The 19,266-nt window shown below is 67.2% G+C and overlaps 2 protein-coding genes across 5 annotated transcripts in view; both read left to right on the top strand.

Moving 5' to 3' along the window:
- LOC105498341 (matrix remodeling associated 8) overlaps positions 1–1,885 on the top strand; it is a 2,285-nt gene extending 400 nt beyond the window's left edge. Inside the window, 14 exon segments of the mRNA XM_071069256.1 lie at positions 5–60; positions 62–299; positions 398–499; positions 581–636; positions 638–778; positions 780–810; positions 813–905; positions 908–1,014; positions 1,016–1,052; positions 1,221–1,292; positions 1,295–1,375; positions 1,499–1,538; positions 1,624–1,700; positions 1,800–1,885. Coding sequence (XP_070925357.1) covers positions 5–60; positions 62–299; positions 398–499; positions 581–636; positions 638–778; positions 780–810; positions 813–905; positions 908–1,014; positions 1,016–1,052; positions 1,221–1,292; positions 1,295–1,375; positions 1,499–1,538; positions 1,624–1,700; positions 1,800–1,885 — 1,217 coding nt within the window.
- Positions 1,886–5,099: 3,214 nt separating this feature from the next.
- Positions 5,100–19,205, top strand: LOC105498314 (dishevelled segment polarity protein 1). 4 transcript variants are annotated; one of them, XM_071068116.1, is made up of 16 exons: positions 5,105–5,347; positions 11,198–11,267; positions 11,472–11,593; positions 11,799–11,902; positions 12,149–12,287; positions 13,270–13,363; positions 13,538–13,607; positions 13,738–13,877; positions 14,085–14,161; positions 14,244–14,311; positions 14,457–14,609; positions 15,243–15,374; positions 15,476–15,643; positions 15,728–15,934; positions 17,334–17,371; positions 17,875–18,013. In XM_071068116.1, the coding sequence occupies exons 1-15, from the start codon at positions 5,178–5,180 to the stop codon at positions 17,342–17,344; spliced, it is 1,725 nt and encodes a 574-aa protein (XP_070924217.1). In that variant the 5' UTR covers positions 5,105–5,177; the 3' UTR covers positions 17,345–17,371; positions 17,875–18,013. The 4 variants fall into 4 exon arrangements, with proteins under 4 accessions (XP_024653890.1, XP_070924203.1, XP_070924211.1 ...); XM_024798122.2 differs by lacking the exon at positions 17,334–17,371 and having other exon boundaries at positions 5,100–5,347; positions 17,875–19,205; XM_071068102.1 differs by lacking the exon at positions 17,334–17,371 and having other exon boundaries at positions 5,102–5,347; positions 14,457–14,534; positions 15,210–15,374; positions 17,875–19,205.
- Positions 19,206–19,266: the final 61 nt, after the last annotated feature.

A 19,266-nucleotide genomic window follows, 5' to 3' on the forward strand; every position in this document is an offset into this window, starting at 1 on the left:
TCAGTGCCCGCCGCCGATGGCAGCTCCGTGGTGTCCGAGTCCGCGGTGAGCTGGGCGGCGGGGCGCCCGGGCGGTGCTGCGCTGCCAGAGCCCGCGCATGGTGTGGACCCAGGACCGGCTGCACGACCGCCAGCGCGTGCTCCACTGGGACCTGCGCGGCCCCGGGGGCGGCCCTGCGCGGCGCCTGCTGGACTTGTACTCGGCGGGCGAGCAGCGCGTGTACGAGGCGCGGGACCGAGGTCGCCTGGAGCTCTCGGCGTCAGCCTTCGACGACGGCAACTTCTCGCTGCTCATCCGCGGTGCGGGGGCCGGGGCCGCGGGGTCGGGGCAGGGGGGCCGGGGCCGCGGGGTCGAGGGCACCGCGAGGCTCACGCGCGGCTTCCTCCTGGGTGTGCAGCGGTGGAGGAGACGGACGCGGGGCTGTACACCTGCAATCTGCACCACCACTACTGCCACCTCTACGAGAGCCTGGCCGTCCGCCTGGAGGTCACCGACGGCCGTGAGTGCGCCCCCCCACCCCCGTCCCCCGTCCCCCGCCCCGCGCCTGGGCCCGCGCGCCGCTGACCGCGCCCCTCCGCAGCCCCGGCCACCCCCGCCTACTGGGACGGCGAGAAGGAGGTGTTGGCGGTGGCGCGCGGGCGCGCCCGCGCTCCTGACTTGCGTGAACCGCGGGCACATGTGGACCGACCGGCACGTGGAGGAGGCGCAGCAGGTGGTGCACTGGGATCGGCAGCCGCCCGGGGTCCCGCACGACCGCGCGGACCGCCTGCTGGACCTGTTACGCGTCGGGCGAGCGCCGCGCCTACGGGCCCTTTTCTTGCGCGACCGCGTGGCCGTGGGCGCAGACGCCTTTGAGCGCGGTGACTTCTCGCTGCGCATCGAGCCGCTGGAGGCCGCCGACGAGGGCACTACTCCTGCCACCTGCACCACCACTACTGCGGCCTGCACGAACGCCGCGTCTTCCACCTGACGGTCGCCGAACCCCACGCGGAGCCGCCCCCCCGGGGCTCTCCGGGGCAACGGCTCCAGCCACAGCGGCGCCCCAGGTCCAGGTGACGGGCCGCCCCGGGACCGGGAAGGCGGGAGCCCACCCCACTTGGGGTTGCCCTGCGCCCGCTGTCCCTTGCCGGAGGCCCGCGGAGCCCAGCAGGGGCCGTGGCCCGGGTCGGGGCACAGGCCTTGCTGGTGCCTGACGCCGCTCCCACCTGCGCCCCCCGCAGACCCCACACTGGCTCGCGGCCACAACGTCATAAATGTCATCGTCCCCGAGAGCCGAGCCCACTTCTTCCAGCAGCTGGCTACGTGCTGGCCACGCTGCTGCTCTTCATCCTGCTGCTGGTCACCGTCCTCCTGGCCGCCCGCAGGCGCCGCGGAGGTTGAGGCTGCCCCGGCAGAGCCAGCGGCCCCAGGAGACTGAGGTGGGCGGGAGGGCGGTCCTCTGGGCTGGGGGGACCTGCGGAGGGGGCGGCACTGCCCCCAATGTGAGTCTCCTTCCCAGGCTACGAATACTCGGACCAGAAGTCGGGAAAGTCAAAGGGGTGAGTACCCCCCTCCCAGCCCTCCTGGGGACCAGGACCCCCTCCACCCGCCCAGCTGTAACCTCCTCCCACTCTCGCCCTCCAGGAAGGATGTGAATTTGGCGGAGTTCGCTGTGGCTGCAGGGGACCAGACACTTTACAGGAGTGAGGACATTCAGCTAGGTGAGGCGGTGCTGGGACACTAAGGCCCTGGGCGGCTCCCAGGCCTGGGCTGGGAAGTGCATCCTGGAGAGGGTACCTCAGCCTGCTCTCCTCCCACAGATTACAAAAACAACATCTTGAAGGAGAGGGCGGAGCTGGCCCACAGCCCCTCCCTGCCAAGTACAGTCGACCTAGGACAAAGGTGAGTGGGCTACCTCAGCCCATCTCAGAACCCTGCCCATCCCCATTTCACCTCATCCGGAACCCCCAAGGGCAGACACCAGCCAGGCCCAGGGCCCCTGCCACCTCAGGCTCCGAAGTCCTGGGGAGTCCTGCTGGGGGTCTGCCCTGCCTCTCCACTGTGATGAGGGGTGGAGAACAGACGCCGACCCGTTGGCGCCCTTGGCTTCCAGGGTTCCGGAAGGAGTACTGCAAATAGGGGGGACCCTGGGCTCCTGGCTGGGCCAGCAGCTGCATCTTTCCTGTCTGTGCCCCTCGGGGGCATTCTCCTGGTGCTCCCGGGCTCACCCCCTTCCAGCGGCTGGTCCCGCTTTCCTGGAATTTGGTCTGGGCATATGCAGAAGTGGCAGCACAGCCCCCACCCCTTCGGCCTTTGCTCACGGGTGGCCCTGGCTCAGCCCAGACACAACCAAAATCCCACCGATGCCCAGCATGCCCTCAGACCCTCCTGGGCTCTGCCACTGGGGGCTGGAAGACATTCCTGGAAGACACTCCCATCAGAACCTGGCAGCCCCAAAACTGAGGTCAGCCTCAGGGCAGGAGTCCCACTCCTCCTGGGGGTGCTGCCCACCGTCGAGAGCTCCCGAGGGCTCCTCGCGTACCATGCAGGACTCCAGGCACCATCTGTTCTCCCCAGGGGACCTGGTGACTTGGTGAATGCCAGCCCTTGCCCCTCTCTGCTGCTTTGGGCCACCTGGGGCTGCACCCCCCGCCGTTTCTCTGCTTCCACCCCTACCCTAGCCTTGCTCTCAGCCACCTTGACAGTCACTGGGCTCCCTGTGACTTCTGACCCTGACACCCCTCCCTTGGACTCTGCCTAGGCTAGAGTCTACGGCTGGGGCCACATTTGGCTTCTGTACTGGCTGAGAACAGGGGAGGGGGTGAAGGTGGCTTGGGGTGGCCTATGTTGCCACTCTCAGCACCCCACATTTGCACCTGCTGGTGGACCTGCCACCATCACAATAAAAGCCCCATCTGATTTTTAGACTTGGCCCAGGTATGCTTCTGAAACTCCATCTCCTAGGGGTGGGCAAGGCACGAGTCTGGGCCTGGGAATCCCCACCGTCGTCTTCATCTCCACCTGAAGCCCCTGATATCATCCCATTCCTTGGGCTGAAAGGTCTGGGTCTGGGTCCTCTGGGAGTTGGTGTCCTGGGAAGGGGTCATTTGAGTTAGTTCTGTGTGGCATGCTTCTGGTCGTGGAGGAGTTCATATTCCCTTGATGGCTGACCTGGATGTGGGGAAGGGGGACGTGGCCGTGGCTGAGGACAGAGAGGAGACCGTGGAGCTCCGGGAGAGGCAGACGGGATGGCGAGCGGAAGTAGCGGGATACGGGTCAGACACTTGCAAAGGGGGCAGGAGCAAGGAGGCTCCAGCAGAGACAGCCCGGGGCAGCAGGGTGGCTCCAAGAGAGTCCTCGCCAGGCCAGCACGGATCTGGCCCTAGAATCCTTTCCCACTCAGGCATCAGTGCCGGGCACAGGATCTCAGCACAAGTTTGGGTGGTGGGACGAGTGGCGGGATCAGGAAGGCCAGTGGCCTGGGCTCCTGGCAGCACAGACCAGCGACTAAGTGCTGCTTCTTGAAGCCGGCATCACCACCCAACCCCATCCTCCTGTCCTCCCAGGAGTGGGGGTGGGAAAGGGTGATGGTTGCCCACAAGGATCCCACAGCAGCACAGGTTGGGAGGAAGGGAGGCTGGTCTGGGGAGGTGTGGCTTGAAAATGCACCCCCTTCTGGCCTCCGGCCTCACCATCACTGGACAAGGCTGCTCCTGGCAGGGCCCCAACCAGACCACATAGGCATCAGCACCTGGACTGGCCTCAGGCCTCTGGCTTCCAGCCTCTCGAGACGGGCTGGGGTCAGGCCCCTGCACCTGTGTGGTTCCTCCCCTGCTCTGGGGCCACCTGTGTCTAGCCTGGGGAACATGGGTCTGGCCCTCAGGGCAGGTACGGGCTTCCTCCCTCCCTGGGGCCTCAACAGATAGCCCCTCGGGGGTCTTCCTGCCTGGCTTCCGACCTCTGGGGAAAACAAGGGCTGGTGGGAAGGTGGCCCAGGCTCCAGGCAGAGGCTGGCGGCTGAGCTGGCCGGGCTTGGCTGAGCGGACGCCACAGCTCTCCCAGAGCCGGGGCGCAGGTTCAGGACCCCAGGCCCAAGCTGACCGTCAACCACCGGCACCTACACTGATGGGTTTCTCTCTGAGCCGGCGCGGGCATCGTCAGGGCCGGATAGATGCGAAAGTCCCAGACTCCTGCCGGCTTCCTGGGGACGGGGCCCAAGGGGCCCCACCGCGCCAGCCCCGTCCAGGCCCCCGCCTCACTCTCCCCATCCTGGGCCGCCCTCTAGTGGCCTCCGCGCTTCCTGCTGGGGTCAGGCTGGGAAGGCCTCCAGCCCCGCGGGCCCCGGAGGAGCGAGCGCGGACGCCCCGCGGCCTCAGGGGAAGGCTCGGAAGTCTCCCCTGCCCTGCGGAGGACCCCAGGACGAAATCCCTCCCGCCGCCGCGCGCTCCGACGCCTCCGTGCACGCCCGCGCCCACGCGCGCCCCGCATCCCCTCGGCCTGCGTCGGACCCCCGTGGGACCCGGCAGAGGGCATGCGAGTCGGGCGCCTTCGCGGGGGCGCAGAGGGACCGGCCGCCACCTCAGCGCCGCGCACCCGGCGTCCCCGAGGTCCCTCCACCCACCCCGAGCACCCTGGCGTCCACGGGCCCAGAGCCAGGCCGCGCGGGGATGCACCGGCGAGTGTCGCGGGCGCCCGAGCACAGGAGAACGCGGGCCCAAGCGCGGAGAGGGCCCGGGGCGGGGCGAGCGAGGATCGCCTGCGTCTGCGCCTGCGCCTGCGCAGCGACGCCCCGCCCCCCCGCCGCGCGCTCCCGTGATGTCATCGCCGCGCGCTCGGGCGCCCCCCCGCGGCCACGCTCAGGGCCGCGGGCCGGGCGGTCCCTTTAACGGCGCGGCCCGAGGGGCGCAGGCGGGAGGGCGGCGGGGCTGAGCGCGCCCTCCGTGCTGCGTCCCTCGCGCCGCTCCCGGGCCGGGGCGGATGGGCGGCCGCGGGCCGCGGGGCAGCAGTCGAGACGCGCGCGGGAGCCGGGGGCGGCGGCCGGGGCCTGGGCGGTCAAGCGGGGGCGCCCGGGGGCCTCGGCGCGGCGGGGCCGGGAGCGGCGCGGGCCGGGTGGGGCGCAGGCGGGCGGGCGGGGAGCGCCCCGCGTCCCAGCCCCGGGCCGGGCTCTGAGTGCGCGGGCTCCGCGCCGCCGCCGCGCCATGGCGGAGACCAAGATCATCTACCACATGGACGAGGAGGAGACGCCGTACCTGGTCAAGCTGCCCGTGGCCCCCGAGCGCGTCACGCTAGCCGACTTCAAGAACGTGCTCAGCAACCGGCCCGTGCACGCCTACAAATTCTTCTTTAAGTCCATGGACCAGGACTTCGGGTCAGTCGGCCACGGGGCCTGCGCGAGCCTGGCGCGCGCTCGGGGGTCGCACCTGCCAGCGCGGGGACGGGGCGGGGGTCCTGGGCGGTCCGCGCCTCCGCCAGGTGCGATGCGGGTGGCGGCCTCGGCCCGCGTGCGGCGCGTGCCCACCTGTCTGTGGTGTGGGGCGATGGCAGGCTGGGGTCCCGGCGTCCCTGCTCCCAGCCTCCCGGTCCCGAGTCCTGCCTTGGCCCGGGTCGGACTCGGTCGGCGGCATCCCTTCCATTGGGGCTGGCCGGGAGCGCCTGCCGTTGGTGTGGGCTGGGGTCAGGGGTGTGTGTGTCAGTGAGAAGGGAGCAGGGTGGGGTTTCCTAGCTGGGATGGGGAGACGTGGGGGGACAGGTTCACCAACCTGTCTGCTAGGGTTTGCAGAAGCTCCCCAGGGCTCAAGAGAGGTTCTCCTGGCCCCCTTCTTCGGGGTCCCTGTGACAGGGCGGAGGTCAAGGGCCACTGGTGGCCTTGAAACTGTATTCGCCCACCCCTGCTCTGAGCTCCCTGTCTGCCCGGTCCCCACTGAGTCAAAGCACTTGCGTTCCCAGAGCAGCTCAGACCATCTGCTGTTTCGGGGCAGCCTGGGTCAGCGTCTCAGTGCCGGGCCTCGGTGGTGGTGGTCCCAGGCGAGGATACCCCTGCTGTGCTGAGCTGGGCCCTCTGGGACAGGGAGAAGGAGGCTGGCCGTCTGCTTGAGGCCTGGCCTAGCCCAGCCTGGCCACCAGTAACCTGAGTCCCCAGTCCCAGCTCAACAGTGCTGGGGGCGGGCTCAGGCCTCGTGGCCCCAGGACGTGAGCCTCTGGCAAGCTGTGTCCTTGTGTGTGGCCGCCTCTTGGGATTGTGACATTAAGGCTGTTTCATGCATTCTGTGGTTGCAGGGTCCTCAGGCAACCCCAGGTCCAGTCAAGCTGGATCCGCTCTGGGGCTCTCAGGAGGCCCAAAGGACATCTGGACAGCTGTACTTTCCTTCCCCACCCCCACCACCAGGCAAAGCAGAGAGGGCAGGGTGCGTCCTTGGCAGCCTCTGAAGGCTGGGCGCTCCCCGCTCTGCTCGGCGGCCCTCCTGCCCGCGCCAGTCAGGTTGGGCAGGAGGGGACGGTTTGTTTTCTGAGTCTCGTCCGGGCTCCTCCCCCACTGGGGCACCTTGCAGTCCCTGCTCCTCTGGGCCTGGGCATGGGGCATGTGTCAGGTGCTTTTGTTTTTAACTTAGTTTATTATTCTAACAAAAGTTACCAAAGTCACTAATGCTTTTCGTCACAAACGTGTGCCACCAATAAATGCGTGGTGAGGCGGTGCCCAGCTCCCAGGTTCTGCTCCTGGACCATGCTCTGGGATGAAGCCCTGGGGGAGTCCGCCTTCTGCTCCTGACACCCACTGGGGGCTGCCCAGGGCTGAGACGGCCTGACTGTTGCCCCCATACACCTTCCCACAGTGGCCGCATATACCCGGCACATTCGGAGGACCCGGGGGCTCCTGCGCCTGGGAACAGGGTGGGCAGGTCTGAGTGTCGAAGCAGGCTTGGGGATGCAGCCGGGAAAGAGACAGGGGAGCTTCAGTGTACAGCTTTGGAGGCTGCAGGCTTACAGGGAGCTGGGAGGCAGTGGGGCTGCGGAGGTCAGGGCTGGGCTGGGCTGTGGGGCTTGGAAACAATGGACTGGGGTGATGCTGGAGTCCTGAGACGGGGGCCTTGCTCTGTAGCCTTCCAGGTCCTCTGGCTGCGATGGGGGGCCTTGCTCTGTGTCCTTCCTGCTCATCTGGCTAGTGGCCTCAGGAGCCTACGGAAGACCCCTGTTGATTGCTTCCTTGTTCCCTTCTCCTGAGTTCTACCTGCTGAGCTCTCAGCGCTGTCTGTTTTGTGGAATAGAACTCCTGTGGGAGGGGCTGGTTGGTCAGTCATACTCTAGCTTAAGTGAGAGCTGAACTAGACACTGGCTCTGGATACCAAGTGAATGTAGCTGGAGGTGGGGGGAATAGAAGGCAGGTCCTGGCTGGTCTGGGGTGGCCTCCATAAGAGAGGGAGCCTTAGGCTGGGGACCCTGAGGAGGCCCTGGTGAGTCGGGGGTTCCTGTACCAGCCCCTGCTGCATTCTCAGCCCAGCCCTGGTTCCCCCGGCCTAGGCTCCAGAGCGTGACTGACCACCTTGCAGTGCAGGGAGCCTGGGTCGTGGCCACAGCCCCGTGCCCTGGGCCGGGCCCCACTCCCCACACACGGCTTCGGCCCAGTGGGAGAAGGTCCCCTGCCTGTCCTCCACTTTTCGTGTCCTGGTCACAGGCATTTTGACCTAGGATCCTCAGGGCTGGGAGGAGGGCAGAATTGGGGAGGGTCTCCATGTGGTGCTGGGTTTGGTGGTTGCAGGGGTCTTGCCCAGACTTTGGCCGAGGCAGAGGAGGGAGGGTGTTTGGCTCCGGGTCCTCGCTACTGGGTGCGTGGTGGATGCTGGGCCTGCTGGACTTGGCATCGAGCCTGTCTGTTGGGCACAGCTCCCGCAGTTCATCTCCGAGGTGGGGATGACCCAGGCCCAGGAGTGGGGGATGGGTGGAGGCAAGGCTGTGGGCCCAAAGCCCCAGTCCCCGGGGCCGCCTGCCATGGGCCTGGGTGTTGTGACAGCTCCTTGTGCCCTGGGTGGTGCTGTAGGGGGCTGTGGAGTTGGGGAGGCTCTGCCTGGCCTGGGCTGCTGGGGGAGTTCCCACTCTGCCCTCCCTGGCTGTGCCACTTGGGGTCTCCGACTCAGCCTCTCCGTGCCGAGTGCCTCCCTGGTGTTGGGAGTTCACCTACTGCCCTCACAGCCATGGCCAGGCAGGGACACTCGAGCCTGTGTGGCCTGAACCTGGGGAGGGGGCTCAGAGATCCCAGGACTCGGCACCACCTAAAGGACAGGCTGGTGGAGAGCCGCTGGCCCTGGGTCAGGGGTTGGGAGGCCGCAGATCCCCAAGGCTGAGGGCCCTGACCTGGGGGGTGCACAAGGGGATCTGAGGGCACGAGATGGCTCTGCGCCACCAGCTCTGGGCCAGCTACCCCTGCCAGCTTCCATCTCTGCCTTGGGGGAGTGGGGGCATTCGGGAGCACACCACATCTGTGGCAGCTGGCTGTGGCCTCTGGGAGTCTGGAGGGTTCTCTGCATCCTGTGTGGCCATGCTGGCTCCCAGGGCGCTGCCTCTGCGTGGATTCCTCCCCAGGGTGGATGTGTGGGGGCGGCACGCAGAGGTTAGCCAGGCCTCACAGGGAATCCCAAGGTAGGGGCACAGTACTGGCAGGCGCACCCCTGGTAGCTGCCCTGAGTTTCATCACAGGCTGCTCCAGAGGTGTGGGGACCCCGCGTGGTGGGTGTGCCCCCAACGCCTGGCCGGCCTCCGGCACCCTCCCCGATCTGGCTGGGGTGCGGACAGCAGGGCTCTGCCTGGGACCTGGGTAGCTGACCCCTGGAGCCCCAGGCACGCCCCACCTTCCCTCTGTGTTGTTTGGGTCCTGCTACCTTTCTCCTGGCCCAACCGGGCTTGGGTCTACACCTGCCACCAGGGGCAAGGGAGGACTTGTTACAGCCTGTTGGGCTGAGGAGGGCGGAGGGAGCGGGGCCTCTGGGCCCTGGCTGGACCTCTGTGCGGGGGCAGGGAGCAGGGACATCCCAGGCAGCCTGGGGTCTTCGTAAGGCCCTGGCTGGGTGGGCAGTGCGGGCTTGGGCCACTCTGGATGGTGGGAGGGGGCAGGGCCTTCTGCTGGTAAAGCCAGGTGGGCATTGCCCTGGGGTGCTGGGTGGCCGAGTGTCTCCCTCGGGTGAGTCAGAGGGTGCTGGGTGACTGTCTCCCTTGGGTGAGTCAGAAGGTGCTGGGGTTGGGTGCGGCAGGCAGAAGCTGCCGGCCAGGCCACCTGGGGCCATGTGTCGGGCTGAGGTGGGGACCCTGTTGTGGTCAGGTCCCTCAGAGACAAGGGCTCACTGTGGGCCCTGGCCTCCTGGTGGCAGTTGGTGGTAGCCGTGGTGTCCATGGGGCCTGCCTCATCCTGGGTTTCTCCATCCTTTCAGGTGTGACAGCCTCTCACTGTGGCAGCCTCAGCCTGGCATGGGTCATGGCCTTACCTGGGAAGGCTCCTGTGTGGGGGCAAGAGACATGGAGGGGTCTGAGAAGTGACCTTCTCTGCTCTTTGGGGGCGTCATGGCCATGGCCTGGCCCTGGGAGGCCTGGGGAGGCAGCTGCAGGACCCTATAGGGCTGGGGAGGGGTCTCTGCTTTGGCCCTGCCTGTTGTCTTCTCTGTCCTGAGGCTTGGGGCCTCTTGCCAGCAAGTGGGTGGGCCAGGGCTTGGGTGGGAGTGTGGGTTTGCCACTTTGCTGGGGGCCTCCTGCTACCTGCCGCTTCGGAGCCTGGCTGAGTCAAGGTGCCCTGGGGCCAGGGGACCTGCAGCGGCCAGTTGGGGTGGCTCTGTAGCTGGCAATGGGGTTAGCAGCCACAGGGCGCTTCTTGCCAGGTGTGCGGCCAGGCCCAGCCCCGTCTCTGGACTCCCATTTCTCCACTGGGCCCAAGTCCTGGGTGTGGAAAATGCTGCTGGGCAGGGCAGGGTACCACGAGGCGGCGTCCCGATCCTACCTGGCCTGCCTCCTGGGCCCTCAGAGGTCAAAGTGTGAATGTTGACCACAGCCCTGCCTGCCTTGCCCCTTGGCCCGGGCACCCGCCCCTGCCCTCTGAACTCTGAGCTCAGGTCACCCGGCCTCCTCCTGGTTCGTGTCCCCTGACCCTCTGCAGCCTTCCTGGGTGCCCTCTGCCCCATTCCCAAGCCCATCTGACCCGGGGGTGGACTGGCGGGGCAGCTGGCCAGCTCGCTCTCCCAGGGGCTTTGCCGGCTCCGCGTCCCTTGCTGCCCCTCTAGGTCCTGAGGTGCAGGGAGGCCTGATGAGTGGAGGTCTTTGTCTCCCTGGCTAGGTGGACAGGACAGGAGGGCGGTGGGCTGCCTCTGGGAACCAGTGTGCCCTCCCAGCCCACCTGCATCCGTCCGTCGGGTCTGAGTGTCCTTGAGCATGGACTGTGAGCCTGGCTAGGGGTGCAGGGCAGGGGTCAGGCAGAGCCCGCTTTCACAGAGCCTGACTCTGGGCAGGCAGGCACAGGGCCTGGGACCTGAGGGTGCTCCTGAGACGTCAGGAGGGTGGAGTGGGGCCATAGGGCGTGGCCGGCCTGATGGAGAGGAGGCTGCTGGGGGATTTGGGCTCCTGGTTGGGAATGACAGATCTGAATGCAGGGGTGGGTGCAGGTGGTCTGATGCCCTGGCTATTGAGGGGTTGGGGGCTGGTCTGGAGCTGGCTGGGAGGTGGAGCAGTGGACCTGTGGTTTAGGGCAATTGACAGGGAATAGCCTGGGGAGGCTTGGGCCCCGGTAGGTGTAGCTGCTGTTGCTGAGGAGGCTGGGGCCTGGCCCTGAGGAATCCCAGCGTGGGGGAAGCCCTTGGTGGGGGCTCCAAGCCCCAGGACCAGATGAGGTGGGGGTGGTTGGAGACAGCGTCTGGGGCCACCACATACATAAGTCTGAACCGAGGGCAGCTAGGCACAGGGGCTTTCCCAAGGAGGCCTCACCCCAGCTGTCCCCCCACCTGGGGACTGGGGACCTTTGACTGAGCCTCCCCTGTGGGGATATCCACAGCCACTGTCACCATGCTGGGGGGTGGTGGCCCAGGATGTGACGGAGAGGAAGGACGGTTCCCGAGAGGAGAACGCACTAGCGGGGGTGTCCACAGAGTGACATTGTGTGTGTGGGGGGGTGCCTGCTCTCCAGGCCTCACCTCTAGAGCCACAGGGTCAGGCCCCCTAGGTGGGGCCTCACAGCTGCATCTGCCTACAGGGTGGTGAAGGAGGAGATCTTTGATGACAATGCCAAGCTTCCCTGCTTCAACGGCCGTGTGGTCTCCTGGGTGAGCCCCTGCGTCTTGGCCCCGAGTGCTCGCCTGGGGAGCATTCCAGGGTGGGGCTCTTCCTGGGGGAGGTGGTGGGTGTGGGGAGGCCCTGGCAGGCTGGGTGCGGATAGGGCAGTATGCTGGCACCCCGTTCCCTGGGTGCCCTGAGGAGGCGACCTGAAGGCGGGTGGGCTGCCCCGAACATGCGTGTTCCCTCCACAGCTGGTCCTGGCTGAGGGTGCTCACTCGGATGCGGGGTCCCAGGGCACGGACAGCCACACAGACCTGCCCCCGCCTCTCGAGCGGACAGGCGGCATCGGGGACTCCCGGCCCCCCTCCTTCCAGTAAGGGCACCGTGGGCACTGGGCCCTGCTACCCCAAGCCCGTCATGGGGGACGCTGGCCAACGGGAGGGAGGCCTGCCTGGGCTGGTAGATGGGCGTGGCACCTGCTGGGGCTGGGGGTCCGACGAGCGAGGGGAGGCTGGGCTGGGAGGCATATGAGGGGCTGGGGCCACAGCCTCCCCACCTGCCCTGCTGTTGTTGTACAGCCCGAATGTGGCCAGCAGCCGTGACGGGATGGACAACGAGACAGGCACGGAGTCCATGGTCAGCCACCGGCGGGAGCGTGCCCGACGCCGGAACCGTGAGGAGGGTACAGTGGTCATATCTGCCCTGCTGTGGACCCCCAACCTCCCTGGGACCCCCATGAGCCATGTTCCTACCACAGCAGTTCCTGTCCCCCAGCCAGTGGCAGTGCTTGGGTGGAGGCTCAGGCCCAGCGAGCCCACAGTTGAGCCACCAGCTCCCAGACCCACAGGCATGTAGCACTGCCAGACAGCCTCAGACACACAACCTCTGGGAGACGCTGCATTCAGCTCCCAACCTGCTGCCCCCACAGCTGCCCGGACCAATGGGCACCCAAGGGGAGACCGACGGCGGGACGTGGGGCTGCCCCCGGACAGCGCGTCTGCCGTCTTGAGCAGCGAGCTTGAGTCCAGCAGCTTTGTGGACTCGGATGAGGATGGCAGCACGAGCAGGTGCGTGTGTGCCCACATGCCAATGTCTGTGTATGTGATGTGCATGTGTCTGCATGAGGTGTTTTCACATTACACGTGTCTGCGCGTGCGTGTGTGCATGCAAATGTGTACATGGTGCACGTGTTCCACAGGTGTTTTCACACTGCACATGCCTGCGTGCAAATGTGTGCGATACTCATGTCTGTGCGTGTGTCTGAGGTGTTTTCACATTGCACACGTGTCTGTGCGTGGGTACCTGTGTGCAAATGTTTACATGATGTGCATGTCTGCGTGTGCACATGTGCGTGAGGAGTGTGTTTTCACAGTGCAAGTGTGTCCGTGTGCATGTGTGCACGTGTGCAGGTGTGCATTGCAGGCGTGTGTGTGTGCAGGTGTGGGTATGTGGGTGCATGTGTGTGCAGACGTGTGTGTGCAGGTGTGTGTGTGTGCACGGGTGTGCATGTGTGCGTGGGTGCATGTGTGCAGGCGTGCGTGTGTACAGGTGTGCGTGTGTGTGGGTGCATGTGTCCACGTGTGCGTGTGCGGGTGTGCATGTGTGCAGGCGTGCAGGTGTGCGTGGGTGTGCGTGTGTTTGCATGTGTGCAGGCGTGCGTGTGTAGAGGCGTGCATGTGTGCGCGGGTGCATGTGTGCAGGCGTGTGTGTGCGTGTGTGGATGTGTGTCTACAGGTGTGCGTGTGTGTGCAGACGTGCGTGTGTGCAGGTGTACGGGTGTGCATGTGTGCCAGTAGTGGAGGTGGCTACATGTGTGCCCAGTTTGCCTGTCTCTGGGATTTTTGTGTGTGCTCACGTGCACATCACGTGTGCGGGGCCTGGGGCGTGGACGTCAGGCACTGAGCCTGCTTTTGAACAAGCCTGGCCTGGACCCCCGATTCCCAGGTTCAGCCCACCCAGCATTGTGGGGGGGTGGAGTCCCCCCCGCCCCCCCGCACCCCCCGTCCCGTCCATGTCTAACTCCTCTCAGCTCTGACGGCCTGTCCCCAGGCTGAGCAGCTCCACAGAGCAGAGCACCTCATCCAGGCTCATCCGGAAGCACAAACGCCGTCGGAGGAAGCAGCGCCTTCGGCAGACGGACCGAGTAGGCAGCGGGGCGGGGCGGGGCGGGGCGGGGCGGGGCGGGGCGGGGCGGGGCGGGGCGGGGCGGGGCGGGGCGGGGCGGGGCGGGGCGGGGCGGGGCGGGGCGGGGCTGGGGAGGTGAAGTCGGCGTCAGGCAACCGTGTGCCCCTCACACATGCCCCCCTCCCCTCCGCAGGCCTCTTCCTTCAGCAGCATAACGGACTCCACCATGTCTCTCAACATCGTCACCGTCACGCTCAACATGGGTGAGGCCTCGGGGCGAGGGTTGGGGGCGGGGCAGGGGCGGGGCGTGGCCGCAGCTCGCGGCTCGGCTCCTCGGGGTGATGGTTGCGGGCAGGGGCGGGGCTTGGTCGTGGCTCACGGCTCTTCCCGCAGAGAGACATCACTTTCTGGGCATCAGCATCGTGGGGCAGAGCAACGACCGCGGAGACGGCGGCATCTACATCGGCTCCATCATGAAGGGTGGGGCAGTGGCCGCTGACGGCCGCATCGAGCCCGGCGATATGCTGTTGCAGGTGGGTCTGTGGGGACTTTGGGGCGACGTGCGGCTGCGGGTGGGTCTGTGGGGGTTTTCGGGGGACGTGCGGCTGTGGATGGGTCTGTGGGGGCTACAGGGTGACTTGTGGCTGCGGGTGGGTCTTTGGGGGCTGCGGGTGGGTCTGCGGGGGCTGTGGACTGAGCTGCACACCCTGCCTGCACCACCCTAATCCCCACCCCTGCAGGTGAACGACGTGAACTTTGAGAACATGAGCAACGATGACGCCGTGCGGGTGCTGCGGGAGATCGTGTCCCAGACGGGGTGAGCGCTGGGGGCGCTGGAGCGGGAGGGGCCAGGCAGGGGGTACCATGGGGGCCTTGCTGTGTGACCACTATTCCTGCAGGCCCATCAGCCTCACCGTGGCCAAGTGCTGGGACCCAACGCCCCGAAGCTACTTCACCGTCCCACGGGGTGAGTGACCCTCGGGGTACACGGGGCGGGATGGGGAGGGGGCGCCTACCCAGCCTGAAGGCCTCTCTCCTCTGTGCCTTGCGCTCTGCCTTCCCACACCGTCCGTCTGTCCACCTGTCGTCATCGCCACATGGCGGCCACCCAGCTGACCCGGTGCGGCCCATCGATCCCGCCGCCTGGCTGTCCCACACGGCGGCTCTGACCGGAGCCCTGCCCCGCTACGGTACGAGCCCCTGCTCCAGCGCCGTCACGCGCACCAGCTCCTCCTCACTAACCAGCTCCGTGCCTGGCGCTCCACGTAAGTGGCAGCTCCCGAGGGCCCCAGCAGAAACTAAGACTTGGAGGGGGCGTCTCTGCCAGCCTCTGGCATGGCCGCCTGCGGCCGTCATGGGGCTGTGACGTGCGTGTTTCCCGTCCCCAACACCCTGCACAGACGTGTGTGCACAGGCACCCGTGCCCACCTTGCACAGCCCACCCTGCTTGTGGTCTGTGTGTTGGGAGCAGGGGATGTATGTGGGGCCCCTATGCGAGGCGCACCCAGGGAGTCCCAGGCAGGGGCCAGGTCTCCACTCTGCTTCCTGCCGCTAACATGACTAACTACCTGCGCTCTCGGGCGGGGCGTGCGGGGAGGGGAAGGGGCCTGCCACGTTCTCATTACGCCCTGGTCTGCGGGTTGGGGTGTCCTCAGCCCAGTTTGTGCCTAGCATCCTGATGAAAAGTGTCTGCAGAGGAAGGAGACGAAATGTCCAATCCCCTGCCCACGCCCCAGCCTCACGGGGGTCCATCCTGCAGTGGGTCAGGGCCCTGCTGTCACACACCCTCCAGCCTAGGCCCCCGGCGCTGGCTCCGCCCAGAGGCTCCCCTGGGGGTGCAGGGCCCTGAGTCCCCCCGCCTTCAGCTGCTGGGGCTGAGGCGGGGCTGTGCTTTGCAGAGCTGGAGGAGGCGCCGCTGACGGTGAAGAGCGACATGGGTGCCGTCGTCCGGGTCATGCAGCTGCCAGACTCGGGACTGGAGATCCGTGACCGCATGTGGCTCAAGATCACCATCGCCAACGCCGTCATCGGTGAGTGGCCGTCCCCGCGGGCCGATAGCGCCCGGGGCGGGGCTGCGTGCCCGGGGCGGGGCTGCGTGCCCGGGGCGGGGCTGACCGCTGCTGCCGGCCAGGGGCGGACGTGGTGGACTGGCTGTACACACACGTGGAGGGCTTCAAGGAGCGGAGGGAGGCCCGGAAGTACGCCAGCAGCTTGTTGAAGCACGGCTTCCTGCGGCACACGGTCAACAAGATCACCTTCTCCGAGCAGTGCTACTACGTCTTCGGGGACCTGTGCAGCAGTGAGTGGGGCCGCGGGCTTCAGGGCGCGGGGGAAGGGAACGCCGGCGGCCCCTCCGCGGCCCTCACCTGCCGTCCCCCACCAGATCTCGCCACCCTGAACCTCAACAGTGGCTCCAGTGGGGCTTCGGATCAGGACACGCTGGCCCCGCTGCCCCACCCGGCTGCACCCTGGCCCCTGGGTCAGGGCTATCCCTACCAGTACTCGGGGCCCCCGCCCTGCTTCCCGCCTGCCTACCAGGACCCGGGCTTTAGCTATGGCAGCGGCAGCACCGGGAGTCAGCAGAGTGAAGGTGAGAACCCTGCCCCCACCCACTGCTGCTCCGCCCCCAACTCCACCCCACCCACTGCTGCTCCGCCCCCAGCTCCACCCCACCCCGCTTCTGCTCCGCCCCCAGCTCCACCCCACCTACTGCTGCTCCGCCCCCAGTTCCACCCCACCCCCTGCTGCTCCGCCCCCAGCTCCACCCCACCCCGCTTCTGCTCCGCCCCCAGCTCCACCCCACCCCGCTTCTGCTCCGCCCCCAGCTCCACCCCACCCACTGCTGCTCCACCCCCAGCTCCACCCCACCCCGCTGCTGCTCCGCCCCCAACTCCACCCCACCCCCTGCTGCTCCGCCCCCAGCTCCACCCCACCCCGCTTCTGCTCCGCCCCCAGCTCCACCCCACCCCGCTTCTGCTCCGCCCCCAGCTCCACCCCACCCACTGCTGCTCCGCCCCCAGCTCCACCCCACCCCGCTGCTGCTCCGCCCCCAACTCCACCCCACCCCCTGCTGCTCCGCCCCCAGCTCCACCCCACCCCGCTTCTGCTCCGCCCCCAGCTCCACCCCACCCCGCTGCTGCTCCGCCCCCAGCTCCACCCCACCCCGCTGCTGCTCCGCCCCCAGCTCCACCCCAGCCCCCTGCTCTGCACCGCTTCTCTGCTGTGCCCCACTCCGTGCTCCTGCTGTGTGCTTGGGCCCTGGGTGGGCCCCTTCTGGAAAGGGCAAGTGCCAGGGGATCCAGGAGCCTGTGTGAATGGGGAGGACAGGGAAGCGTCTCACACATGGGCAGCCTGGACCCCACCTTATCTGGATGGGGTTGGGAGGAGGGGCCTCTGGGAGCCTGGAGGCCTGGGCGGCTGTGCCTGGTAGTGTTGGCGGCTGGTGCTTCTCCTATGGTAGAGGCAGGAGGCCAGGAGACCATGTGGCCAAGGGCCATGTGACAAGGACAGGGCAGGGGTGGCCAAGGAGTCAGACGCGGTCACTTTCTAGGCCCCAGGACACAGGAGGGTGGCAGCTGCAGCCTGGGCAGGGAGCCCGATGTGGATGGTGCCATGCACAGCTGTGTGCCCGTGGCTGGGATGTGTTCGGGGGGCCAGGGGATCCAGGGTGTCCCTGAGGCATTGCCTGGTGGAGCAGAAGCGCCAGTGGGTGGGGTTGGCGAGGCCAGCGGGGGTGTCTGAAGGCTGGGGGGGGATGCAGGTGGCGGCCCGGAGGGCCCGGGAAGGAGGACGAGAGAGGAGAGGCGGCCAGAGGGTGTGGGGCCACAGAGAGGTCACACTGGGTGTCTGCTGACTCTTGACTGGTGCTTGTACCCGCTTAAGCCCCACCCAGCCCACGGTCAGGCCCCACTGGTGGCGGGTGGGTGCCGGGCGGGTGCCGGGCAGCCGGGCGTGTAACTCGTGCTATCCCTTGCCTTGTGCTGAACAAGCCTTAGACTGAAGGACTAGCGGAGTGGACCTTGGGCCGGTAAGCCAGGGTCCCGCCGGGCGTCCCTCAGCATGTCCCCAGCTGGCCATGCCCTCCAGCTCCCACTGCGTCTCGGGAGCCCAGGACGGGGCTGAGCTGAGTCGTCCGTCAGCCAAGGCCCTGGGTTGGGGGGACAGTGGGGACTCGGGTGGGAAATCCAGTATGGCCATGGGGGCACCAGGCACGAGGGGCCCTCGCTGGCACCTCAGTCTTTCAGCCGCAAGACCAGACCCTCAGCTCAGGCATCGGGGTGAGGCGTGGGGGTGCCCAGCTAGCTCCAGGATCCTGTCCACCTGCTACTGCCCCCACCAGCGCGTGCCTGCTGCAGCTGCCCCTGCGACCCTGGGGGTGCCGGCCCTGTCCTCGCGCCTGCATGGCTGCCCGCCCCCCGTCCTGCACGGGCCACCCTTCCTGCCCGGTCACTTGGCGCCTGGCGGGGGCTGTTCTGGACGTGACCGGGCCTGGTGCTGACGGTCTCCTCTCCCACCTGTTCCCGCCCCCAGGGAGCAAGAGCAGCGGGTCCACCCGGAGCAGCCGCCGGGCCCCAGGCCGTGAGAAGGAGCGTCGGGCGGCGGGAGCCGGGGGTAGCGGCAGCGAATCGGATCACACGGCACCGAGCGGGGTGGGGAGCAGCTGGCGAGAGCGTCCAGCCGGCCAGCTCAGCCGTGGCAGCAGCCCACGCAGTCAGGCCTCGGCCACCGCCCCAGGGCTCCCCCCGCCCCACCCCATGACCAAGGCCTATACAGTGGTCGGGGGGCCGCCCGGGGGACCCCCTGTCCGGGAGCTGGCTGCTGTCCCCCCAGAATTGACTGGGAGCCGCCAGTCCTTCCAGAAGGCCATGGGGAACCCCTGTGAGTTCTTCGTGGACATCATGTGACTCGCGCTTGCCCTCAGCCCTGCCCGAGATGGGGAGCCTGTGGTCCTGCTGCACACACAGCTCGCGTGGGCTTGCCTTAGTGGGGGCCAGGCCGGGAGGCAGGGTAGGGGGGCAGGCTGGACCACCGCAATCTGCCCCAGCAGCCTGGCTGCTCCGGCTCCTGACAGCACCTGTTTCTGAGCAGCCGTGTTGCGGGCGCTCCTTCTCTGCCCCTCAGCGAGAGCCTCAGGGACCTCACAACCCCTTGTGTCTAGTAGTGATCCCTCCTAGGATGAGGAAGACCCCCTTGGGCTCTGGGCCGACCCCCACCTCCTGTATAGCTGTGCACAGGCCCCCAGAGTGACCCATGTGGGGCAACCCCCTGCAGTGCACAGGCCCCACCCATCTGACCCAGGACCGGGCCTCCCGGGGGTGGGGCTGGAGCCCCCTGGTCCCTCTGGTTGTCTGGAGTAGGAATCTAATTTATTTATTTATTGCCTGGCTAGTGGCTCGGGGGAGGAGGTGGCCCTGTCAGCTGTCCCACCTGCCCCTGCCCCTTGGAGCAGCCTGCACCTTCTCCCTTCCTTTCCTCTCCAGCAACACAGTCGAGTCTGAAAGTATGTAGAGGACGGGACGGGAAGATGAGAGAGGGCTGGACATCCTGCCCACTGTGTCCCAGCCAGGGCAGGGAGGGACCATGGCCTGCAGGGTCGAGGGGCCCCAATGTGCACAGCTGCCGCAGGGAGGGAGGTCTTGGGGAGATGGGCGGTCAGCTGGCCTGTCCTTGGTGAGTGCACACACTGCGTGCACACATCTCGGCCTGCACACAACCGCGGGCCTTCCTGGCGTCTCTGGCCCCCACGTGTCTGCGCTGTAGATACTGTATCAAAAGTCCCAGCGTCTAGATGGTTAACATAGAGCTGCTTCTGTGTAAATGCTGCTTATTTTAAACACTAAAAAGCGTTTAATTTTATGGGACGGATGTGTGGCCTGTGCCCCTTCTCTGCAGCTGGGCTGCCTTGGAATGAGGCATGGGGGG

Source organism: Macaca nemestrina, chromosome 1 (assembly GCF_043159975.1).
Source record: "Macaca nemestrina isolate mMacNem1 chromosome 1, mMacNem.hap1, whole genome shotgun sequence".
NCBI lineage: Eukaryota > Metazoa > Chordata > Mammalia > Primates > Cercopithecidae > Macaca > Macaca nemestrina.

Excerpts from the sequence above, each read along its gene's own strand:
- LOC105498314 (XM_024798122.2), top strand. The coding sequence starts at position 5,178 with ATGGCGGAGACCAAGATCATCTACCACATGGACGAGGAGGAGACGCCG. Across the intron at positions 13,364-13,537 it reads GCCTTCGGCAGACGGACCGA|GCCTCTTCCTTCAGCAGCAT; the intron begins GTAGGCAGCGGG and ends TCCCCTCCGCAG. Across the intron at positions 13,878-14,084 it reads CCGGCGATATGCTGTTGCAG|GTGAACGACGTGAACTTTGA; the intron begins GTGGGTCTGTGG and ends CCACCCCTGCAG.